General features: G+C 39.2%; 1 protein-coding gene across 1 annotated transcript in view; it reads left to right on the top strand.

Moving 5' to 3' along the window:
* The window catches only part of Polr3C (RNA polymerase III subunit C), a 201,321-nt gene that overhangs the window by 4,585 nt on the left and 168,948 nt on the right, over positions 1–27,788 (top strand). Inside the window, exon 3 of the mRNA XM_067144179.1 lies at positions 5,471–5,604. Within this exon, the coding sequence (XP_067000280.1) occupies positions 5,471–5,604 (134 nt within the window). The remainder of the gene's footprint in view (positions 1–5,470; positions 5,605–27,788) is intronic.

Below are 27,788 nucleotides of genomic sequence, written 5' to 3'. Positions count from 1 at the left end.
AACTTATGGAGCTGACACGAATGTTCTCGATCTGTGGTCACAGAAGTGGGGTCCTGGAATTTTCTCCCAAACTAAGGCAAAAAACCATTTCCTGGAAATCATGAGGTTTCTTCAATTCAATGAAAAATCTTCATGCAGGGATCGCCTGGAAACTGATAGATTTGCGTTTGTGTCCGTTGTGTGGGGTAAATTTATATCTAATTGTACTATTTGCTACAGACAAGGTGAGAACATTACCATGGATGAACAGCTCTTTCCATCAAAAGCCAGGTGCCCATTTATACAATATATGGCCAATAAACCAGACAAGTTTGGTATTCAATTTTTGTTGGCTGTCGATGTCGAAGCAAAGTATGTTGTAAACGGTTTTACCTATCTTGGGAAAGATGAAACGCGACCCACCGATCGGACTCTTAAGTGAACATGTAGTATTGCATCTTGCTGAGCCTTTCATCAATCAGGGAAGAAATATTAATTGTGATAACTTCTTTGCTTCACTGAAACTAGCAAAATCATTGAAGAAAAAGAACACATCGTAGGCACACTGAACCGTAGTAGGTGAGACATTCCTCCTCCTGTGAAGACCAGCAGTGACCCACTCTACAGCCCAGTAGTGTACAAAAATGAGGATGAAACTCCTACGTCCTACCAGGGTAAAAAGAACAAGAATGTCCTCATTCTCAGTACAGTACATACTAATATAAGCATCAACGAACAACATCCGAAGAAAAAACTTGAAACAGTCTCTTTCTATAACTCTACCAAATCTGATGTCGACATAGTAGATCAAATGGGCCGTAAGTACTCGGTAAAGTCGATGAGTCGGCGATGGCCAGTGCATGTCTTCTTCAACATACTAGATCTCGCTGCTATAAATGCATATATATTGTATAAGGCAACACCCAGCAACCAAATACCGAGTAGGGTATGCCTGAGACAGCTGGCAACCGATCTAGCACATCCTTACGCGTCTTCTCGGATTAGTAGGCCTCTCAACACCGTAGTCACTGTTGGCTGCAACAACGAAGCGCTAGCCTCAGAAGAAAGTTCTCATCGCAGACAAAGTCAGGTGCAAAGGGAACAAGACAAAAGAAAGGTGTGCAATATGTAGAAAACTGGTTTGTGGTAAGTGCACTTCAAAGGTGCCCAAGCAAAGTGTGTGTGTACAGTGTGACAAATAAGTTGATAAACAGAAAGTGACATTCTTGCAGATATGTATAAAATGTAAGGCAAGAGTGTAAAAACATTCTGCCTTACTAGTGCATTTATTTACTTATAAATTTACTTATTCATAATAGTGTCTACAAGTCCTACATGATCATAATAAAATTATATAGCATCTATGATGTTTTTGTACTCAATTTGAAACCTTTTCTGGCATCAATATCCTCAAAAAATGAATATGTGTTACTATCAGTCAAAATTACTGCTTCGGTGGAAGTGGGTAGGAAGAAAGTTTGGTAATCCTAGTGTTAAAGTACCTATACATACTCTTCCATTTTTCACTAAAATTGGTATGACCAAGCTCGAGTACGAAAGTTTGGGACAGTCTGGTGCAAAAAGGAATTGGACAGGGATTAATAAAAATGATCATGGCATTGTATAAGGAATGTTGTAGTTGCATGCAAACACAAGTTGGCAGGACACGTTGGTTCAAAATAACTAGTGGGCTGAGACAGGGAAGTGTTCTATCACCAATCATGTTTACAATAGTCATGGATGACATCATGAGAACAGCAAAAGCAGCATATGGAGGAAGAGAAATGAACATGATGTTATTTGCAGATGATATTGTGATTTGGGGAGAAGACGACAGGAAGGTTCAAGAACAGTTGAATGTGGTGAATGGGAAGATTGAAGAATGTGGATTGAAAATAAGTGTAGAAAAGAGTAAAACTCTTGTTATGACTAGAGGGAAGAAAGAAGGGAAAGGTCAGATTAGACTTGCAGACAAGCACCTGGAAGTAGTGGAAACGTTTAAATACCTGGGGAGTGAATTAATGGAGAATGCTCGACTGGATGCTGAGATTAGTAAAAGGATTCAAGCTGGAAGTTGTTTCTATCATAGTGTAAGAAATATGTTATGGGACAAAGATGTGCCAATGGAAGCAAAGGATACTATGTACAGGATGTATTACGTACCCATAACAACTTACGGAGCAGAAACTTGGACAATGACAAAGAAGGATGAGAGTCCAATACAGGGAGCCGAAATTAAATTCTTGAGGAGTATGATACAGAAGAATAGAAGAGACAAAATAAGGAATGAGAAAATCCGGGAAGAAATTGGAGTGGAAAAAATGAATGATGGAATAGAGAAGAGCCGACTAAGATGGTTTGGGCACATAAAGCAAATGAGCGACGAAAGAATGCCAAAAAAGGTGATGGAAATGCAAATCCAAGGAAGGAGAGGCCGTGGACGACCACGATTGAGATGGAAGGATACCATCCAACGCAGCATTATAGAAAGAAACCTGGACTGGGACACAGTGTTGGAGGAGGAGTGGTGGAAAGACCGAAGAAAGTGGAGAGGAACCATATTTGCCCCTACCCGGCTACAGCTGGATAAAGGGAAATGATGATGATGATGATGATGATTGAATCTCAGTATACCTACTTCTTAAAATATATAATTTGTTTATTAAACAGCCACCTATTCAATACAATAAAATCTTTATAATTAGGATATGATCTTTTTTACATTAATTATAATGGGACATGTTTCGCTTGTATTACAAGCATCATCAGCCAATTACATCTTCTCTAGGCTAGATCAGGATCCTGATTTTGTTATTCATATATATATGAGATTATCCCTTGAGAGTCTACTAATATTTACATGTTATGATTAAATTCTACACAGTTATTTTCATTAAAACATTCAACATTAGACTGTGATGTATAGATTGACTAAAAGCAATACATGGAATAATTTTTCTGTGCTGAACTCTCTTTAAATTCTTACCATCTTGATCTCAATAAGAGAACAAAAGTTATAAACAGAATGTCATAAAACATCTGTAGTAAAATGCTGGTTAAACACAACTCTTTAAACATCTAATAATATATACAAGTTTATGATATAAGATTCTATACAGTTATTTTTTATTACAACATTTAACATTAGGCTGTGAAGTGTGGATTGAGCACAGCACATTGAATACTTTTGTATGTTAAACTTTCTATAAAGTTCTTATCTTCTTAACCTCAACAAATAAAATGGAGGTTGTAAAACATAGCATCATAAAAATACTAGTAAAATACTGGTTGAAAAACTTGTGTTAAAGTTTGTTATCTGTTGTTACGATGTATTTAAGCATCTTTTGATGAATTGTTTATATAAAATGTAGACTCCTTCCATAATTACGTTAAAGAAGCTTTAGAACTAAGGGTTGATATCGCCGTTTAGTTGGAAGTGCTTGGAATCTTGTAATATGAGCTAGTGAAAAGGGGGATGTTCAACTTAAACGATGGGTGTAATTGTGAGTCCGCTGTGGGATTGCGTGTTGAAGTTCCTCTTGACTGTTGTAGCGTTGGCTTGCTGCGTTAACCGGAGAGTCTGACCGTTGATATGCTTCTGCTGAAGCATTGATTAATTGAGGTCTGCTGAAGCATATCCACGGTCGGAATGTTGAATGTTTTAATAGAAAATAACTGTATGGAATCTTATATCAAAACTTGTAAATATTAGATATTTTTGCCTTTGCTGGCAGGACCTAGTGTTTACAGTGCACTATGTCTTCTGGTATGGGCTAGAGTAATTTTGTTACTTTCATTGATCTGTCTCTGTCGTATACTTGGCTTTGACAATATGAAAGTGGCTGAGGTATGAGTGATGCTAGCAATGCCATTCCTTCTGCAGCCAGTCCCTGCTATGAATGGTGTGAAAATGTTGCTCATAGGGTCGGTTGGTGCATGCATTTCAGTGGGCTTGGCAGACTGATATGTAATAGCAACTTCTGGCTCGGTGAGGAAAGCAACGGGAAACTACATTACTCCTCATTTCCCTAGTACGCCTCTTCAGTGATGCCTAGGCCATCTATGACAGCTGATGGCGGAGCTGTTGAGGATCCAACCAGCCTTAGGGCTGAAGACTGAACATACACATACATTAGATATTTAAAGAGTTGTATTTAACCAGCATTTTACTACAGATGTATTATGACATTATGTACAGTATATAACTTTTATGCTCTTATTGAGATCAAGAAGATAAGAATTTAAGGAGAGTTCAGCATAGAAAAAGTATAATGTACTGTTTTTAGTCAATTTATACATCACAGTCTAATGTTGAATGTTTTAATAAAAATAACTGTGTAGAATTTAATCATAACATGTAAATATTAGTAGACTCTCAAGGGATAATCTTATATATAAATAACAAAATCAGGATCGTGATCTAGCCTAGAGAAGATGTAATTGGCTGATGATGCTTGTAATACCAGTGAAACATGTCCCATTAAAATCTAATGTAAAAAAGATCATATCCTAATTATAAGGATTTTATTGTATTGAATAGGTGACTGTTTAAGAAGCAAGCGGTACGTTCCGAGCTGTCAGTAGAGAGATGGCATGGAATGCCGTTAGTAGACGAATGAGTTTGAGTGATGTCTTTAAAAGTAGGAAAGATCACAATATGAAGATAAAGTTGGAATTCAAGAGGACAAATTGGGGCAAATATTTGTTATAGGAAGGGGAGTTAGGGATTGGAATAACTTACCAAGGGAGATGTTCAATAAATTTTCAATTTCTTTGCAATCATTTAAGAAAAGGCTACGAAAACAACAGATAGGGAATCTGCCACCTGGGCAACTGCCCTAAATGCAGATCAGTAGTGATTGATTGATTGATTGAGTGAGTGAGTTGATTAATGAAGTACGGTACTCCTCATGTGGTTCTTCTCTCCTCACTGATCCTGCCCATCACTGGCACTTCTAGGTGGAAAGAAGTAACTTCATGAGGATACATGAGATAAAGGATCTTATGGGAAGAGTGAGAAGAAGAACTTGTGCAAAGTGATCAAAAGAGCATGCATTCTCAACCAAGGTGAATGATTGCTAGAAATCCTAGCCAAAACGATATGTTGAGAAAAAACTTGTATTGGTTTTACATCCCACAAATTTACTGACAAGAATTTGCATGAAACGGAAACACAATGTTCTTCTCTAAGTCTTGAGTTTCTAACACTTGGGTATCAAATTTTTAAATATATATTTTCAAACTTACATTTACCTGAACTCTGTGACTATGTGACTATTTCATTGTAGCCTGTTAACTTGCATACCTCAGTGTCAGTTTCACAACCTGCAGTAGTCAAATGTATCTTGTGTATTGAATAGTCCTCATGTTTATTGACTATATTCTCTTAAAGATGTATTATAATTGCATGATTGCCTTAAGCATCTATTTGATGCTGGATATGTATGATTAGATCACCACTAACATATATGTATATAAATCTATTCCCTAGGTACTTGTTGCTCATCAAGACTCAATATGGAGATGAGGCCGAGATGGTTGTGGAAGAACTTCTACGACAAGGGCAGGCACCAGCATCTCATATCATCCTCAATGCTCTCAAAAGGTTGAAGGAGAACTGTAAAGGTAGCATCATATTATTATTATTATTATTATTATTATTATTATTATTATTATTATTATTATTATTATTATTCCCTCATATCCATAACTACCGGGCGAGTTGGCCGTGCGCGTAGAGGCGCGCGGCTGTGAGCTTGCATCCGGGAGATAGTAGGTTCGAATCCCACTATCGGCAGCCCTGAAAATGGTTTTCCGTGGTTTCCCATTTTCACACCAGGCAAATGCTGGGGCTGTACCTTAATTAAGGCCACGGCCGCTTCCTTCCAACTCCTAGGCCTTTCCTATCCCATCGTCGCCATAAGACCTATCTGTGTCGGTGCGACGTAAAGCCCGTAGCAAAAAAAAAAAATCCATAACTTTCTTCCTGAAGATGGTTCTGTCTTGGATTTCTTTGGGGTTTAAGCCTCATTAGATTTTTCTTTTTCTTCTTTAAGCCAACGGGGATAAGTTCTCCATTTTTCCTGAAGAGTGAGTATTCTCTATGCCCATCAATCCAGGTTCATTCTCTTCAGGTGTCCCTAAAAGGGTTATCCTCCTCTTTATGATTGTGTCAGTAATCTTCTCTATTCTCTCATGTAGTTTCCTGCCAGATTTCAGATGGATAAGGAGAGTGCAAAATAATGTAAGAAAAGTGAGAGACAAAAGAAATGTTAGTACTGGTAGTAAAAGATGAGAAACTTGTTGGGTTCTTTATCTGCTTCTATGCTTGACCTGTTCTGTTTGATATTTGCTGATTTTGATTGTTTTATGTATGTTGTAGGAGAGCAGTCCCTTAGTACAAAGTTCACAGTTATTGGACATGATGTCCGACTCGTTGGCTGAATGGTCAGCGTACTGGCCTTCGGTTCAGAGGGTCCTGGGTTTGATTCCCGGCCGGGTCGGGTATTTTAACCTTCATTGGTTAATTCCACTAGCCCGGGGGCTGAGTGTTTGTGCTGTCCCCAACATCCCTGCAACTCACACACCACACATAACACTATCCTCCACCACAATAACACGCAGTTACGTACACATGGCAGATGCCTCCCACCCTCATCGGAGGGTCTGCCTTACAAGGGCTGCACTCGGCTAGAAATAGCCACACGAAATTATTATTAATGGACATGATGAGCCTTAGTTTCTGAGATAATTAAAGTAAAGTTATATATACCGGTACCTGCCAATTGAAATTCACACTCATAAGCATAGAACAGAGGCTATCTCTTTTCCTGTGTTTATTGACCTTTTGCTTATTGTTGATGAGCCGGGAAGCAAAACCAACCTCTTTGAGGTCTCAGAAGAATTGACATAGAAGACCTGGGATTTGTGAGGAGATAGTAAATACGGCAGTGAATGACGGTGTGGAGGTTGTCCTTGCCTCTTTGTGTTTTCATATTTGTTCTTCCCTGTCCTTGCCTCTTTGTGTTTTCATATTTGTTCTTCCCTCTTCTTTCTGTTGCTCCCTTTTCCCACATTGACCTGTCATTGTGTTTATCCTATTATGCTCTCTGTAGATAACTAGTCTATAAGTTTGATAGGGAACTTCTTGGGTATCTCGATAACTAAGATCTGTCATGTAAAAACCTTTGAACTGGTGATTATTGGGAGTTTGTCCAACAATATGTATCAAAATGGTCCAAACTGAAGGTTCCAAAATTTGGTGATTCCTTTGATCCTCAGTTCCTTAACCATCTTAAACCCTGTATTATCATCTAACTGTTCTACACTCATGTTCATAAAAAAAACAGAACACCTTGAAAGGCTAGAGGTAGGAAGTTCATATTCACAGGACATGTTCATTAGTATGTTCTGCAGAAACAATTAGCATTTCAGTCACCTAGGTTCTGCATGTGTTCTGTTGCTTAGTAGGCACTGGGTCCTCCACAAGCACTGACAGCTTGTTTCATGCGTGATGGCATCGACGTGTATAAGGCGTGAATGGTGTTCTGGGATATAGCCATCCATGCTGCATTCACCTGGTTCCACAGTTCATCGTTGGTGGTTTGGATCACAGCGCCGTACCCGTCGTTTCACCATATCCCACACATTTTCGATTGACGACAAGTCCAGTGATCAATGCTGGAGCTGTACCTTGAGTAAAGCCACGGCCGCTTCCTTCTCATTCCTAAGCCTTTCCTATCCCTTAGTCGCCATAAGACATGTTTGTGTCAGTGCGACATAAAGCAAAAAAAAAAAAAAAATCCGGTGATCGGGCAGGCTAGGGCAACTGTCTTGACATCCTGTGACAACTAGAAGGCATGTGTTCGTTCAGCAACATGTGGTCGCGTATTGTCCTGCTGAAATATGGTGTCTGGGGTGTCGTGCAGAAAAGGTATGGCTACGGGTCGCAGTTTGTCATTCACATAGGTCAAACTGGTCACAGCACCCTGGACACACTACACCGTATCCTGTCCTCAAATCCCACTAAACTCATGGTAAAGCGCGTGGTGCGTCCGTGTTTGTGGCACAAAAATAAAGGGCTAATTATCAAACACACTATAAGTATATGGACAGGAAATACGACTGCATAGCTATGGAACAAATACTCCGGTTAACTGGTTAGATAGATTTATTGACCAAAACATAAATTTAATTCATACTAAAATGCAAAAATAAAGTGAAAAAAATCTGACTCAAACGTAGAATATGTGTCGCGCGCATAACCAAAGTTAACATATTAAACAAAATCTATACATCAAAGTGGTTAACATATTAAACAAAATCTATACATCAAAGTGGGTGTTGGCCCGTGAATAACAAAACATGAATTATACAAAATAAAAGTATGGAAGTTTGAGTTGCATTACATCATTGTAATAGAATGCTCAGCGCTGATAAATTCCTATGTCAGTCCCTAAAGGGTGTGATATCTAATCGTCTCTGTGATACCTTAATGATCAATTGAGAGGTCTGTCTATACATATTTATATATAACAAGTCGATTAAAATGAAAATACAATTCTAGTCTAGGGCTGCACTAATAACTCCCTTTCAAGAAACACAGATTCTAAATATGAGTCTGACCCATATGCAAATTGACCGGAGCAGAACCGGCTACCCAAAATTAGCTTACAAGCTAAAGGTCCCCTTACACAACTCAGGACATAACATCTCAACACAATAATAAACACACGACAATACAAGTATACATAGAAAAAACTCCTGAAACAAAACACATACAAAAATATATAGAGGAAAATAGAGTTATCGGGATATGAAATCAGATATATCCAGGCCGTGTTTGACTTCATGTCAGAACGAGACAGGGGCATACTGTCTCTCATCTCCATGTGTTCGGTCGATCAGCTGACTGCAGGACAACAAGATTTAACTAAGTGGGACTCGGAAATAGCAGAGGTTCATTTGGGGAGCTAACGGGCTTGACAAAAAAAAATTCTCTGGCTCGGGGGCGCATAACAGCTGAAGCTATCAGCTAGGGTAAGTTTACACAAAGGCTGGGCTCTAGCTTGCAGTTCCTCTCCAATACGAGGTACAAAATTTCTCTCATTCGAATAACAACAAGAAGCCCTTGCTTCTGTTCGGCAAATCACATGGCTTGCTATTTAATCACATAATCAGCCCCAGCAAATACAAATGGCTTTCCGCCTATCACATATCCAATTAGCCCCACATAATAATTCACGACACATCTGGCCTCTTAACCAACATCTCCTTGGTTCAGTGCCCTCACATATCCAGAACTTGCTCTCCGGTAAATATCTAGGATCCTGCTTATCCCAACATCATATTCAGCTTGTCCGCACGTCCTAGAAATACACCTGAAAAGTTCATGCTACATGCATAAAAAAAATACATCCTGCACTAATGTGTTGTTACTAATTTAATCTGATGATACTTAACGCAGCAAGCATGTGGCCTATGAATATGTACTCTATCAAAATATCTCTATCTTAGACACATAATTCGCACAAAGAAAATACGGAAAACGTTAAATAACACTAAGGAAAATAACTGACTACAACTATCCTGTCTTGCCCCTTCATTCCCAGATAGATAAAAATATGTACACTTGTCTTGGGCTCGAAATATTCAAACAGCCCCAGAATATTTAAGTTGATTAACTTGAATAAAATCGAGCTCGTTAGCTGAAGTCACTTAAGTGCGGCCAGTATCCAGTCATACCAATATAAATGGTCCGTTATTGGACATTATAAATTTATTCAGGACAAATATTTCAGATTTCCTATGGGAATCAACATCTATATAAGTATCTAATATTCGGGAGATAGTAGGTTCGAACCCCACTGTCGGCAGCCCTGAAAATGGTTTTCCTTGGTTTCCCATTTTCACACCAGGCAAATGCTGGGGCTGTACCTTAATCAAGGCCATGGTCGCTTCCTTCCCACCACTAGCCCTTTCCTGTCCCATCATCGCCATAAGACATATCTGTGTTGGTGCGACGTAAAGCAACTAGCAACTTGAATAAAACAACTGCCATATTGGCTGACATCTGAACACTAACAAAAATCTGATTAAAATAGACCCTACACTAGCAAATTGTCATTATCTACAGCATGCTTACAGACATGAGGAACTTATCTTGCTGGCATTTCGGCATCACCGACAAATCACATGACCGCTGTGTCTAAATGAGCTTAGCACATCATGTCTGCAGTCAAGGGTTGAACTGCCATCCTGCTGACTCCTGGAACTGCCATAGCTGTTATCTTGGTTCCGGTTTCGCGTGCAATGTTATTTGACTTCAATTACATCTGCTTCACCGCTTTGGTTGTGAACGTACACTTGATTCCCCCCTTAGTGCTAGACTGCGATTTACTACAGTCTGCAGTCAAATCTTAGTCCGATTTGCACTACACTAATTTATGGGATCAAAAACCCGGGTGAAATCTGTCCTTCTTGGTAGTATATAAATATGGAAACGCACACGATACTTCACGGTCTACGAACGTTTATTGATAATGTAATGTTAATATCTCGTGTCAATTCAGTTAATTGTTTTTAGCAATATTTATTTACGCGAAACCGCACTTAGCGTATATCAATCATTAATGAAACCAAGATAGAGGTGACCATCTTGAATACTGAATCACAAGGCAAAGCTGAGTAAAGTTTCAAAATATGCACATACAGCGTGCGGTTAAGTTTAGGTAACACAAGGACCAAGCACAGTTCAACGTGCAACTCACTTCAAAAATACACAAGGAATGAGAAAACTTCCCCCATCATGGGCGGTTTTATAGTCTCACAACAAGTTCATTGGCTAAGGTGCTTCCCCGCCGAGTAATAGACACTGATCTCCCATTGGACGACTGAGTCCCAAAGGACTCCCATTCAAATGCACATTATAATTATCTAGCACAACTAATCAAGTTCATCGTTGCAAGGTAGCTAATAATTCTGATATCAACATCTTATACAAATAAACCTGTGGAATAATGCTCAGTAACAGATATCTTGATTTAAATTCAAGTGATCCCAGGCACGTGAAGATGAAGGGATAGCCTGAACTCACTGTCATGTAGTTTCCCATTTTCAAATCTCATCCCTACCAACTGTGGCCTACATGACCAACGGCTTGGCTAACAGCACCATTCAAACAAACTTGTTTGTACTGGCTTGATGCTGGTTCACAAAGCTCATAGCACGGCCCTCCAAAGTACCGGCCTATGTTTCCTATGATTCAGTGCTGCTGTTAATAAAATGCTGCCACAGTATCCATAATAATTAATTGAGGCATATTATGATATGGCTCAACACACCACAGCTGTGATTTGTGGTTGTATCCTATAGCACCTCACACTATAAGGCCTTGAGTTGGCGCTGTATGTCTTGTGTGAATGCAGTCATTGTGATGCCTCTCCCATTCTCTGCGGCAAACCAAAATGCAGCCATCATTTTCAAACAAACAGAACGTGGATTCGTCCGAAAACACTATCTCTGCTGCCATTCCTGTCCCCAGTGACGTTCCATACACCATTGCAGTCTAGCATTTCATGTTCATTAGTCAAAGGTAGGCAGAGAAGTGTATGACGCGTTGGTAACCCAGACGGTAAGAAACGGCGACGGATTGTCACTCCTGATAGTGTACGATGTGTTACACTTTTCCAGTGTTGCACCAGAGCTGAGGAGGATGCAGACCTGTCCTGCAATGCCATTCGAATGAGGTATTGATCTTCTCGGAGGGTGATCTGGATGGTGCGACCAGACCCATCTCATCGTGTTCTACGGCCTTCTGTGAACTATTCTGTATACTCCCGTTGCACTGCCGACACACTTTGTCCCACACGAATAGCAGTTTCCTGGATGGATGCATCACGTTCTCTCATGCCAATAATGGCGTCGTCTTTCAAACTCTCTCATTTGATGGTACAGTTCTTGCATATGTCTGCTCAAGTCACACCGATCCATTACTTTTAGTTTATAGCAACAATGAGAGCCGCTGGCGCATTTTACCAGTCGGTGGTGGTGCGCCGAGATATCGATGTGGACCTTGAACCTGAGGGCCAACATGGTTCAGGTGCTAATCATTTCTGCGGAACATACTAATGCACATGTCCTGTGAATATGAATTTCCTATCTCTAGTCTTTCATGGTGTTCTGGTTTTTATGAACATTAATGTATATAATTATTAAAGATCTTGTCTGTTCTCATTCCAAAGCTTTATTATTACCTGAATAAAATAGTATATTTTTACAGTATACTGCTAGTACCATTTGGAACCACCAATTCAAAGAATTCAGCGTAAAATATAGTCACATGAAACCAGTTGTTTCGCCAGTTACAGAGATGCCAGCTTTCAAGAAAGGCAATTTGTAACGCACCCGTTATGGCACGCGGGAGGGGGAGAGGCCGTAGATTTTTTCCCCCGAGATTTTACTAACTTACATATCATTGAAAAATCAATGAACAACATACAATTCTACCATATGTAACAATTTTTAAGACTGACATATAAAGAGTGTACAATTTTTACCTGCTAAAGTAACAGGTGATCTGCAGTGTACATATCTGAGTGGAGGTTGAAGGATCAGTTCTTTTGTTGAGTACTGTACTTGCTCCCTTAGCAGCTTGTAGTTCCTGTTGGGTAAATGTACATTGGTGACATGCTTTTCCTTTTGATATTATGTGCATCCTCTGCACTAACAGAGCACTTAACAGTTCGGAGTTCATATTAGCACGGACTTCAGTCTTATTCTTCCTTGTCATGTGCATCTGAAAAATCGCATCTGCACACACTACAGAACATGTGCGAATGAGATTTTCAGGAACGCAGTAAACAGGGCCATTCATTCCAGTATTCCTCCCTAAATTTTTAAACTATTTTTGGCTTATTACTAGCGTCACTAGTCACAGTAACGTCATTACACGTATTTTCCTGCACAAGAAATCGCTTCATTATTTCAAACCTTTCGCATTTCATAACACACGATTAGCATATATCCTAGAGGAGCAATATGTGCAAATTTGGCAAGCAAAATCGCAATAAATACTTCTTCAACAATCACGCACACAGTATTCACAATGCATTGACCTAGAAGGGAGACATGTGGAATGGTGTCAAGTCTAAGAAGAAGAAAGGTACCTGGATAGACAGAGATGGAGAGCACTTATATACTGCATTTATTTATTTTCCATGTCCAGATATACTGCTAAATAATGTTTTTCCAATATTCGGCTACAAGGACAGCTTTATCAATGGCTTGCAGAACATCTTCCTTTGTGCACGGTGATAGTAAATGCTGATAAACCAGAAGGTGTTCTTCATCCTGTAGTAGTCCACAGTCACAGGTCATATCTCCCTCTAGATAGCCCTACTTAGCTAGGTTAGACTTGCACTTTGAAATACCTATCCGCAGCCAATTAAGGGTCTTCCAGACAGGATACAGAAGACAAAAACCTGCATAAGGTTCTTCCTTTAAACTCGGGGATGGATTATGCTCTTGCTGTTGCCACAGTTCGCGCCTTTGTTTTTCTGGCGTATCAACAAGTGGTATGGTTGTTCTTAAAAAACTCTTCCTTGACCTGAGTCTAACGGACTGCATTTGATGGCCATAAAGGGGGTGACGTGGATCAGTTGATTGGTTCCGACGTTTGACTTCTGCTGCTACTTCCCTTCTTATGTGAGGAGGGGCGATTCCTACAATAGAATAGATATTTTCTTTTGGAGTTGGTTTCAGACACCCTGTAATTATGCGGCCAGTCTCCTTCATAGCAATATCTACTTTCTTAGCATGGGCAGAGTTTCTCCATACGGGTGATGCATATTCTGCAGTTGATAGGCAGAGGATCAAGGCAGATGTGCATAGGACATGAGGGTATGCACCCCAAGATGTGCCTGCTAGTTGTCTAATAATATTATTCCTAGTGTACACCTTTTGTTTGGTATTCTGACAGTGTTGTTCTGTCTAGTTTCACACTTTGGTGTATAGCATTGTTCAAGGACTACTCCTCTCCATTCCACACAAAGTTTTCTACTGGCTTCTTTGTTACATAGATGAAAGACACAAACTTGGGTTTTGCTGGGGTTGAGTCTCAAATGATTGTTCTCTTACTATGTAGCAAGTTCTTCGATAGGTTTTGCCAGCTTTTCTTCAACCTCTTCAAATGTGTTTCTCTGTGCTGCCACTGCTGTGTCATCAGGACAGATAAACTGCTTGACTTCGGCAGGAATCGGTTGGTCATTAGTGAGACGTAGAAACGTCTATTTTGAAGAATGCATTCAACAATTTTGTAAAACCATTGTCCCTTGTTGTTTGATACACTTTATACACCAATCTCTTATGATTAATGGTATCATAAGCTGTTCTAAGGTCTATGAAAGCACCACCAGTCACTTGTCCCCACTAGTAGCCATCCTCTATATGTTGTCAGATTGAGAACTTGTCCACAGCATGATCTTCCAGGCCTAAATCCTGCTTGTTCAGGTATGAGAGCTTCATCTACAAGAACTGAAATAGTACCGTTCGCTCAAGGATTTTGAAAGGATGGCACAATAGAGAAACAGGTCGGAAGTTCTTAGGTTCATTTGACTCCCTGCCAGGCTTTAAAATAGCTACAGCATGAGCTTTCCTCCACATCCTTGGAATCTGGCAAGTGGTGATGCAGTTATTCATGAAGTTGAGGATCCATTTAAATGTTTCGGGCCCAAAATGTTTTGTTTTTTCTGTTCTCTACTCATCCACTTCACCTGCCTTATTATTCTACATGTGGTGAATTGCTTCTTGCAGTTCAGCCAGTGAAAAGGGAGTGTTATGTAAGTGGTTTTCATCTTCAAGTTTACATTGAAACTCCAGTCTTTTCGTCCGCCTGGTACTTTTACCGTTAAGTAGTAGTTGATGTGCTGTCTGATTGGGTGTAACTTCACTCTTAACATGTTCAGTACCTTCTTCTCAGCGGGACACTTGAATGCCTGGACCAGCCATTTTCATGCCCGGCCCTCATAACATGCATCACTTAATAAAATTTACCATTACTCCTGAACTATAAATGTTAGAAACATGATACTTTGTGCTTATTTCTAGTAGATATTGAGGGTGTGATACTGGTGTCACAGGTTCCAGGGTGGAGAGGACCACCACACTTATTGCAGTACCATATTGTTTCACTTCTTTGTTTTTTGTGCACACACTACACTTTCTTGAGGGGGTGCTCTTACTTTTTACAGGGGGAAATTTAACAAGAACGTGCTGCTTCCTTTTTCCATCAAGCCAGAAAACTGGGTCCTTTGTTGGTGCTTGTCGTGGGGGGTGGGGATTTAGAGGTGTTCATACTTGAATGAAGATGCTTCAGAAGGAACTGGAGATACTGACTGAATTATTTGCGTATCTTGTATCAGATATCTACAGACTGTTTGCATTAACTGAAATAAGAGGGATTTGTTTCTAGTGTTCTTTTGATGAAGCCTAAATGCATTGAAGAGGGCACATTCTAAAATAAAATAAAAACCTTTTTGGGCCATTTCACTGTTTTCCTCATGAATGGATACATTGCAAGATACTGATCAGCAATATCCACTCCATGCATGTGTGGGTTATAATCAACAATACATTCTGGCTTCATTGCAGGTTTTCCAAATCTACCTTTTGGTACTTCCGTCATTTCTGCTGAATACATTGTTGAATTCATTGTTATGACCCTCTTGTCCATCCATGAACGAAGAAGAACCTTGCCATCCCCTAATAAAAGTAATTTCTCCCCTCTTCAGACTTTTCTGTCGTTCCCTGACTTCTTTAGGGACCCCCCTTTTTTGCCGTATTGTTCCACAAACAGTAGTGTTGCGGTCACAAAACTCCTTAGCCAAACCTACACTGTTATAGAAATTATCCATATATACCGTGTACCCCTGGTCAAGGTACTGATTCAGTAATTCCAACACTGTGTCTCTGAGTGAAATTCCACTTCCATCATAAATTTTGAGAGTGCAAATATATCCTGAACTAGACTCGCACACACCGGGCGAGTTGGCCATGCGCGTAGAGGCATGTGGCTGTGAGCTTGCATCCGGGAGATAGTAGGTTCGAATCCCACTATCGGCAGCCCTGAAGATGGTTTTCCGTGGTTTCCCATTTTCACACCAGGCAAATGCTGGGGCTGTACCTTAATTAAGGCCACGGCTGATTCCTTCCTACTCCTAGGCCTTTCCTATCCCATTGTCGCCATAAGACGTATCTGTGTCGGTGCGACGTAAAGCCCCTATTAAAAAAAAAAAAGACTCGCACACTATCCTGACTAAAATGCTGTACTTAGTAAGTTTTCCAGGATTGTAGACTCGAAATTTCAAACGCCCTCGCCAAGCTAGCATCCCCTCATCCAATGCAATCTTTTGCCTGGAGTATATACAGCTGAAAATTTGTTGCTCAGTATTTCCAAAATGGGTCTAATTTTATACAGCCTATCTGTACTACCGGTATAATGATTACTGTCACTGAAGTGAAGAAATGAGAGAATATGAAGGAAGTGTGTTCGGGATATTGTTTTAGAAAATATCGGAGTCTGAAAAACAGGGTCTTCGGTCGAGTTCATTTTTATATCAGGCTTTTGGACTATACCTTTGATAAACATCAACCCTAAAAACTTTTTCAACTCGGAGACATCAATCGTATTCCAGGATTGCATGATCGAATTCTTTGTGAAAGGCTGGGGCGCCGCACTTATCACTTGACTCGCGTATAGATTTGTCTACTCACACACATACTGATAAAATTCGTCATTCATGAAAATACTCACGTAACTCATAATATCCTGCTCATTTTCTATTTGAACGTTTAGACCTGAATTCCCTGTAAATGGTGGAACAGGTGGACAATAACTAGGATGATATGTATCAGGCACTTCACTTTCCTCTATAGGCCTTTCGCATTCGGGAATCAGCATTTCCTCGTCACTCTCACTTTCACTGTCTGAATCTATTTCAGGAATAAGTTCATCACCAGAATCATCATTGTGAACAACATCTAACAGTTCTTTCCGTAAGAAACTTTGTTTTATAAGCCATTATACTACACTAGGAAAAAGACACGCACTGCATTGGAATCTCAAGTACCGACTTGACGCGCAATGAAGTGCTGAGATTTTGCTGCTAAAACAGCTGAGATAAACATGAGCCCACTCAATGCGAGGGTGATCTCAACAAGGTCAACCAACTTCCTGTTACAGCCAGTAACGCTGACTAAGGTGTAAGAATACATAGATGACGAATATAAAGAGCATTGCTTTGCACGGAACATTAAATGCCTTACGCCGTCTACAGCCCGCAATATAGGAGTAAGCTTAAACGTCTTACGCTGTCCACGGTCTGCAATGAGTTAAGTACCTGAGTTGAAGTTGAATCATTGCTAAGGTTCTTAACCATTTTCCATGCACATCAGCTATTTTGTTTAATATCCAGATTTTCTATTAGTGAGCACCATCACTCTTATCTTGAGGTGGTTATAGCACTAAGCAACTCCTCACTTGCTTCCATTGTTTCTTTTGAGAAAGGATCGTTCTCAAACAATTTCTGGTATCTTTTAAGGGCAAGTTTTGAGTCATGAGTGAGTCCAGCTATGTAGTTGGTGCGGCATCCCCTTGGAATATGTTTGCGAGATACTTTCTGGGTCAGTTTTATGAATGATTCATACAGGCCACTCTCAACAGTTGAATGATGATGATGACTAGTGTAACTAACCTTCATAACATGACTGAAAATTTCTATTCCCTTGGCAGGGACTATACGCACATGTGTATACAGTTCTGAAGATCAAAGATGTCCCATCCCTGTAATGAGAATCATTGATAACCCATATGAACTGCAAACTTGAGTTACAGTTATCCATGAACATATATGACATCTGAACAGGTAGTTTCATAAGCTTCTCGTGATGATTCCTCTTTGTCTGTTGAACTATTCTCAAAACTGAATTTTTTCATGTTGGTTCTCTGATCACTGTTTTCATCACTACTTACCAAACCAGCATGTTCCTTAATATTTTCCAGCTCTTGTTCCAAGTATATATTGTGGTGTCTACAGCCTTAGTCAATATTTTTAACATGTGCTTACACGTTTGCTCAATCTCTAGTTATTTTAACCTTTGAAGATGATATGATTCTTTCAGGGTATATAATTACAGTTTCCTGTCATTACTTGATTGATTTCATATCAGTTTTATAGGATTTTGGTCAGGTTTGTGTAAATACTGTTATATAAGAGTGGACAATTCAAGTTTCAACCTTACAAACTTGGAAAATTTGTTGGGAAACATGCTAAAGTAGCTCAGATTTACTTTCAGAAGGCTAATTCAGTCTTACCACCACAACCACCACCACCGTCATCATTATCGACCAACTCCAGTTGCCCGTGTGTGGTGTCGGTGTGATACTAACACATGGAGATGAGGACAAACATGAAAACATAGGTAAAAGGTACAATAAGACAATCTGCCTCTTCGTACATTGCTGTCTGAAATAGATACTAAGACAGTATGAACCAGTTTTATTTTATTAATGTGTCTGAGCATTTACTGAAAAGAAATAGTTTATGCCTGTCAGTTTAGGAAATTGATTATAAGGAGAATATTCAAACTAAATCACTAGCTAGCTTCCTCCTCTCCACTAATGGTTTTTCTATTTCTGTTTAGAATACTCTAGCACAGTGATAATATGAAGGAATTTTTATTATATTATACCTTATAGAAAAGATCAATAAAAATGTTAGTTGTAATGAAAAGGAAGAAACTAGTGACAGATCAAATTGTATATTGAAAGATAGGAACAAGTAATAGAAAAAACACAATGACAGCTCAGAGTGGGAAGAAAAAGTAACAGAAAGTGGAGATGAGGACAAACATGAAAACATAGGTAAAAGGTACAAGAAGACAATCTGCATCTTCGTACATTGCCGTCTCAAATAGATACGCTCTCTCCTTATGAATACTATTTCTTCCCAGCCCCCAGCATGTATTTTCTGTTTCCCAGCTTCATCAGCAGGACATTACAACAGACTCCCATGCTAAGAATAGAATTATCCAGCCATATTTGAGGTATAAAATCTATTTTGTACACAAAGACCTCTCAAAGCTCCTGAATGATTTGTGGAGTTACCTATTCCTTGCTTGGCAGTATAGCACTCAAATAGATTCCAAGGATACGCAATTGGGTAGAGACCAGGGTAACAAGCTAGCCATTCCAAACAGGTAATACCCTTGGGTACTAGCTGGTCATCCATAAATGGTCCGTCTCCATGGCTAAATGGTTAGCGTGCTGGCCTTTGGTCACAGGGGTCCCGGGTTCTATTCCCGGCAGGGTCGGGAATTTTAACCATCATTGGTTAATTTCTCTGGCACGGGGGCTGGGTGTATGTGTTGTCTTCATCATCATTTCATCCTCATCACGACGCACAGGTCGCCTAAGGGAGTCAAATCAAAAAACCTGCACCCGGTGAGCCAAACCCTTCCTGGGATCTCCCGGCACTAAAAGCCATACGCCATTTCGTTTTTCATCCATAAATGCATTGCAGTGTGTATATAGACTTTATTATTCTCAAATATGAGCATCACCATTGCAACTTATTCAACACTTGCAATACACTTTACTGTGACTCAGAGAGATGAGATGAAATTCATGAAGGGTATGGTACAGAAAACAAGGAGGGATAGAGTGAGAAATGAAGATATATGAAAAGAACTAAACGTGCAATAACTAAATGACAAACTGGAACAGAACAGATTGAGGTGGTTTGGACATGTAAAGCAGATGAAAGAAGAAAGGCAAGCACTGGAAAGACAGATGGCAGGGAAGAGAGGATGAGAAAGACAAATATTACGATGGATGGGCTCTGTGAAGAGCAGCATAGGATAACGAAACCTGGACTAAAACACAGTGGTAGATGAGGAATGGTGGAGAGACAGGACAAAGTGGAGAGGAAATTTGCCCCCATCCAGTGTCAACTGTAAAAGGGGAAATAATGAGGATGATGATAATGATGATGATTATGCCTAGGAAAACAACTTGTTGGATACTACCTCAGAGGAAGGTCCAGTTTTAGTTGCAGTCCATCTTAAGCAAGTCATCAGTTTCCTGGGATGTTCTCTCATTGTCCATAACTGATTATATACCACCCTCATGTTGCCACAGAGTTATTAGAACAGATTTCACTCTGGTGATCTTAAGCATGAATGGCTTGCTGTGTTGAATGAAGGCCGTGATTTGAGGCACATCAAGTTTTCAGATGAATCTGCATTTAGCTCAATAAACAATGGGGCAGTTGTTGTCTATAGGCCTCAGAGAACCCAACACTGATCCCCTGTAGGTGGGGGACACAGGTGAAGAATCCACCCACGGTATCCCCTGCCTGTCGTAAGAGGTAACTAACTAAAAGGTGCGACCTAGAAAGATTGTGGTTATAGTACCATGTATTGTACCCCATGTGGATGGTGATGTGTCCACAAAGACACACACAAAATGCTGTCAGTTGTGTACACTGTATTATTTACAAGTTATTTACACATATTCTAACACACACATACTAATGAACCGCCATCTTGATAAAAATCTGACTGCTACAGTAGCATGTTACAACCAACTACCAACATAACCAATTCACATACTGGCCATGCTTGTAGGAGAATATGACACAATATATTTTCTCGTAATTTCGAGAGTCTGCAATAGCCTATTCATAATGTACGGAACTTTCTACATATTTCTCGTCACACATTGCGTTGTTCTCTACTTATTCCAGTGTGTTGCACAATATTGCAGTGGATTATACATCATATCAAGGTAATAATAAACCTATATATATAAAATAAGAGTTTTGTCTGTACATTGCTCAGAATTTAAAAAGAATGGTATTTCTGTATCAAGGAAATGCACTTTTTACTTTTCCATAATTTCTGTCTGTCTGTATGTATTATAACCTTCCAATGAATGTTGGATTACAGTTAGTGGAAACATTGGAAGTTTATGGTGAAATAAAAGTTAATGAAATCGTACGTCTGATTACTACACACCTAAGTGTGTCAGAAACTCAAATAACTCGCTCAGCTGCATGAACGACAGACAACGGATTGTAGGTATTGGCAAAATGATAAGATCTGAACCCCGTGGTATCTTGTTAAGTGACTGTTAATAATAGTATGGTGTGGCACGAAATACAGAATTAAGTAAATATCACAGTTTCTTCAAGTAAAAGTTTAATAAATGGCAAGAATATTGATGACAGAAATATACCGGAGGCCATGGAATAAGTTGGATTAAATGGGCCAAGTACAGTCTGTATATGGTGGCCATACCTTGCCTATCTAGTTCGATACGATTCGATAATTGAGACTGGTGATGAAATTGTCGATTTGTACACTAAAACATTATGTGACGGATTGTTAAATAAATTCCTTTGCCGACGTAAATGATTGTGTAGGAGTACTCTGTATCAAGAAGTCGGGTGTTTAATTGTCAAAAACATATGGAAAGCTAGGAAATATGGAGAAGTCTTTTAAAAGCAAACCGTCTGTTATTATTGTAATCTAGTTAGGTTTTGTTTCGAAATAAGAGAAGATTACAGTTTGTTGAAATACTCAGAAGGTATTAGAGGTGTTGCACATGTATCGGAAGGAAATTAGACGAGAAGCTAGATTGTATTACAATATTGTCAACTGTAATAAAAATAACCTTTGTAAAGAGGCGAGATACGTATCTGGTTCTCTCAAAATATTAAGGCAAGTGTTGTATAAGAATATTGCGAATGATATTAATGTGTGTAACGTATACTAATAGAATATTACGAGTTTCAGGTATCATGAAGTACCATTGTAGATGTTTATGAGATGGTTAAGAGTCCCAACATGTTTTGCTAAACTATAATACGGTCTCAACACATCTAATGAGAACTGGGATGGATACTAACGGATAGTATACCAATACTGGAGGATGAGAGGTGTCTTCTTCCTGAAGCCAACGAATGATAAGTACTCAAAGTCAGTGTCTTATTATCCCGCTATGTAGCTGCTTTTAAGTAGAGTAGTGTATTTTACAATGTCAAATTGTGACATGCCAAATTACACAACTTGAAGGCAACCGTTTTATTTGTCAATCATTACCTTACGATGGGTAGGAACGTTGTAAGTTGTGACGTGAATGATCCTGAATTATGATATATCGTACGCTATGTCGTTTGAATCTAAGCGGTCGCTAGTAAGTGTTATGCATATAGATTTAGGCATGGATAATACATGTGGTAAGATAGTGTCATTATGAAGAAACTTCAGTTTAATTTATGGTTCGAATATATGTTTGAAGGAATCGGTAATAATATGTGCGCGATTGAGAGTTATCTGCGATCATATTTTATGTTAAGCATAGTGTTTGCAAATGTAATTGTGATGTTGTTGCGAAGATATTGTGTTAATAATGGTGTTAAGATGAATAGTCTTAGTAATGTGAAGTGCCTGAGTATTTTTTTTTTATGAAATGAGAATTCGTTGAGCATGACATATGTGTAATATGACGAGAGGTTTATTGTGATAGGGTCATTGAAATATGTGAATGATTAATGTTATATAGTGTGACCGTTCACGGTACTTTAGATACCATATCGTGGCATCCCATATCAATATTCTACGACGTTTAGCCGCAAGCTAGCAGACCACAGCGCTGCACGGAATACGAACGATGTGCTGCTACTTCAGAGGACAAGAGGCTCTGTGCGCGTAATGACAAGGGCGAGTCATACGCTAGCCAGCAATTAGGATGTTTCTCTCTCCTGTGCGAGTGCGTTGGAAGGAGTAAAAAGTCATGTGACAGCTCGCGAGCCATACTTAATAAGTCGGGTTAACTTAGGGAGAGGTAATTCCCTAAATATTTGTTGGTGATTTTAGTAATACCAACCAAAACCTTCATTTGTTTTAGAATTTTCAATATTAATAACAATAATAAGAATCATGTGATTATTGACTTACGCATCTAATATTCATGAATAAGAGCTTGTCATGATCAGGGAATTATTTAGTTAAAGATGACAACGAAACATCTTCCATTTATTCAACTTATCATTGATTACGTGATCTGAATCGGTGCAGAGAATTACAGAACGTCATCACAGGTCTGGCGAGGTGAGCCTATCCTGGAGTTTGCCAAGACGCAAGTCAATCATTGCACAAGTGGTAAATGACGCTTTGGTGATTATAATTAAACCGCCGATCCTAAGAGAATAAGATTCGATCAGTAAAATATGGAAGGTCAGAGCTATCTTTTGATATGCAGATCAACGCCGACAAACGGCTTTTTACGGAGCGACCCCCGACATGAAGGCGTAGTTAACTCCCACTCTTGATTTTTTCCTCTGTCTTACAAAAGAAATCGGACAGGAGACCACTTATCTACTATCTACTGTGTCTCCGTGCTGTCCAGACGTGTTGATATTTTGCACGACCTGTGAGATTGTGCAATACTTTCATTAAGTGATGAAGTACTGCAATTGTGAGATTTAACTAGCAGAAGTACTGCATAAATCATTATTTAAGCGCAGTGATTATTAACGTGCACTTATTGTGTAAATTTCATGCATTTATAACATTTTGTATCATGGTGTAATCACCGAAGATAGTGAATGAGGAATAACCCACCTGTTATGAGCTGCGTACTGAGCTACTGTTATATATGTTCAATGGATTCGTGTGTGGCTAGATTAATTCACTATTAGTAAAATACAGTGTAGCGTTGCGGGAGCATTGTTGGAATTACATTTAGAACGTTGAAAGGGTGAATTTGTTAAGGAAATTGTGACTCACGCATCATAATAATAATAATAATAATAATAATCATAATCATAATAATTGGGCAGCGCCTGTTGAAAGTACAAACGTGGATGTGAGTTGTCTTACATTGTGAGGGGATGTGAAATAAGCAAATTTTTTTTTTTTTTTTTTTTTTTTTTTTGCTAGGGGCTTTACGTCGCACCGACACAGATAGGTCTTATGGCGACGATGGGATAGGAAAGGCCTAGGAGTTGGAAGGAAGCAGCCGTGGCCTTAATTAAGGTACAGCCCCAGCATTTGCCTGGTGTGAAAATGGGAAACCACGGAAAACCATCTTCAGGGCTGCCGATAGTGGGATTCGAACCTACTATCTCCCGGATGCAAGGTCACAGCCGCGCGCCTCTACGCGCACGGCCAACTCGCCCGGTAATAAGCAAATTAGTGACCCTTATCGTTGGATTACAGTGCAAGTGAATACGTGATAGTTCAGCAATATTGGGATAAATTTAAGCATGCCTGAGTGTAGTGCGTATTACAAGTTGACCCAATTATAACCATAGTGTTTTCCCCATTGCATATTGGAACGAGTGATCGCTGGTCTGGGAAGAGAATACATGAGTCACTTACCTACCCAGCATCTCATTGTGTTGGATACCTCCAGGATTATTATGCGTGGTGAAGTCTACAAGATGAAGCTCATCCCGGAAACGAATCAAGGACCTCACGACATCAAAGGCAGCAAGATGAGGGCTTAAGCCGTTATGAGTGTGCTTCCTCGGACAAGAATGATCATTCTAGATAAGTACATTTTAAAATTTACTATGTTTGAAAGTCATTTCCCTCCTGTACATAGTTAGAATTAGCATGACAAGTAGATTAAAAATGTGAATGATGATCGCAGGCTGTTCGAAGGGATTAAAACTTTTAGTTTGTGTAGTAGGAAGTTTGTTACTGGCATGATGACCAGCAGTTAATTTAAACCCCCTTGGAAAGTAATGCATGTTAGTTATAAGATTCTAGTAATGAATTTTTTTTGTCTTCATGACGTGTTGTGATGGATGGAAGTGGTATCCATCTAGGTAAGCTCAAATGTTATGATTAAATGAGATGTTCTGCCTCTTCAGAGAATACGAGGATGACTTGTATGTCATGCGTAAGACGGAGCATTTAAGGAGTTAAAATGATGTTTTTAGATGCAAGTATAATTTCTAGATCGTGAATTTAATATGTAAATTTTCTTTTGAATATCTTGAATTAATATCCCTAATGTAAATATATGCGAGTGTTTGTGGTATTGAGCCAGAAGTGATGGTCGGTGAATATTTGTCGATTTATAGTCAAGGCGATATAAATATGTGCCAGAGATAATCTATGCAAAGCGTGAAGAATCGTACCACGCTAGTTATAATGGGATTAGGTCGAATAGAACCATGTGAGAATTAATATGTTAGCGTCGAGCTTGAAGGAGCCGTGTTGGCCCGAATTTTCTATCAAGGCAGCTTATTGAAGAGAGATATCTTCCCCCTGACTGTATGAAAGGGAGGCGGACGAAGGTACCGTTACGCTAGAGAAAGTACCAGCTGGATACAAGGGCTGAATGAAGCTGTGGGCACATTACAAGCCTCGACTGTGGAGCGTTGAGTGACCATTCACTTTCTGACAATATCCGACGGACATTTACGCATAGAGTAGTTAATTGTCACCGCAATTGAATTAATATATTAGGAACAATAGACTTCCTCCCAATTTTATTTTTGTTCATTCCATCCGATCTAGAAATTCAAAACATGCATCCTGCAGTGAGAAGACCATGATTTCGACCCCATCTAGGGCAACATGTATTATTGCTATTATTTTTGGTAATGGAAGAACCATTCCCTCCATATAATCTTGTATATATGATAAAAGGTCATATTATATGTTTAGTAGTAGTTGAGTGTATTATTACATGTAAAATATCGTGTTATTGTTCACGTGTCATCCATAAGTCCAGTATTATTTTATGTTAAATGATTAAATGGTATTTTTTTAATCCCGGCGAAATATGCCTATGCGATTAGTTACACCTTTGTGAATAATAATGAAGTTAGTTATTAGGGCTAAATATGACTTTCAGATATTTTGGAATGTGCTTGTCATAATTAACATACTGTCTTAATCCTTGATTGCGTAATGATATGATCCCAAGAAATTATAATATTTCAAAACTCCAGTTCATGAATATAAAGCTGGAATGATATCCCAAAGGGTGATCATTGTAGTGCCGATTATTATGTATAATTAATTAATTAATTAATTAATGCCTAACAATGTCGTGAATAATAGAGGCAGTAACAAGTGAAAGGCCTCTAAATATCGGGATTATTGGTGTGGAATACTAATTCTACAAGACAATTAAATAATAATTTCATTAATTTGAATCCCGCATTTTTTTTTTGTAAGTGAGATTATTTACGGCACATTTCATTTTAGTTGTGGATGTTCTTTCTCAGTTGATAATAAATTTGATATTCATAAAACGTTAAAACATCATTCTTCTGATTTAGTAGTGACGTTGTATTCCTCTTATACCGGGTGGTACAGCTGCCCCTATTTTTTCCCGAATATATGCAACCAGCTAGGACGTAAATGCCTCTTAGTCCCATCTTGCGCAACACCTGACAGCAATGTTATGTCCAGTTAACCCGATGTAGACTTCTCCGCACAATGGAAAAATGGTACAAGAGGCAGTAAGTAAGGTCCATCTCAAAAACACTGTACCATTTTATGTAGAGCGGTGTCCAATACTCTACTAATTTTTACGAAATGTTACTATACTGTACAAACCATAAACACGCCTATAGCTGTCGGTAGAGAATTGCGCACCTGATTGGTCCAAGAGGCCATTTTCTTTTGATAGAAAGGGCGGTCGTGGTATCATAGAAAACGTGATAGGGTAAGACCAATTACAGACATGTCAATGCACCACCATTTTGTACAGTCTCATCACATCGAAATTGATAGAAACGTGTTTTGCACTGTAGTTTATAATCTGTGGCACGCAAATGCTGTACAGCAGATGTGATAGCTTACGCCATGTAATTACTACCGTTAGAGCGATCAAAAAAGGCATAAAACGGGACCATAAGACTGTAACTCATCAGTAACTTGTCGAAGCGGGAACTTCCGCTCTCCTCGTGAATACAGAGTTACAAGGATGGCGCTTGTACGTTGCAAATAGCTGCGCGGAATTACGTATGGAAGACGTACCTTGATAGGTTACTTGAAGCAGGAAGGGTTCCAACCATTCTTGAGTCATGCATTTTTTAATGTCATTTCGTATTCGCCTAGGCATCGTTTTCAAAGACCTTTCTGAAGTCTCCGATATTCTTCTATGGAAGTTATAATAAACAGGTATCATAAATATCGCCACATACGCACCGATTGTGAATACCACCTGAAACATAACGCTGGACTCATTCAACCAAGTAACGCATAGAAAATGGTTGCAACTATCTGGGCGTAAGAGAGACGCGATTCTTTAGTTCACTGTGGTGTTTGCACATTCGAGTTCAGAACTTTTAACATCAACGATCAGTATCGAAGCGATAGCCTAGGTAATTCCATTAGTATAGAGCTACGAGACCAATTCTTTGTCGCCTGCAGTGGCTACATGGCACCAATCGCAGCGAGCATACGATATGTTAGAAGGCATTTAGAGTTCGAATCTAGTTACGAGCTTTTCAATTTTATTTTTATATTATACTTGTAAGGCCATTCGTAATAAATATTTAACGTTCTTAAGTCTCGAAAGTAATTTGCCTAATTTGCCACCTTTACAAAGAAAGCATACATACGAAAGGAATAATAACATGCGACTTCCATATGGCAAACGACTACAGGGAATGAAGCGCAGTGCACGTGTTGTCAACATTCTGACCCACCCATTCAACCAAGCAACTGCGCACGTTCGACTTGAAGACCAACTAACAGCGGTCTACATTTCATACGTAGGG

Source organism: Anabrus simplex, chromosome 3 (genome assembly GCF_040414725.1).
Source record: "Anabrus simplex isolate iqAnaSimp1 chromosome 3, ASM4041472v1, whole genome shotgun sequence".
NCBI lineage: Eukaryota > Metazoa > Arthropoda > Insecta > Orthoptera > Tettigoniidae > Anabrus > Anabrus simplex.
Note: the sequence above shows the minus strand (reverse complement) of the source record. Positions and strands in the feature narration are given on the sequence as shown.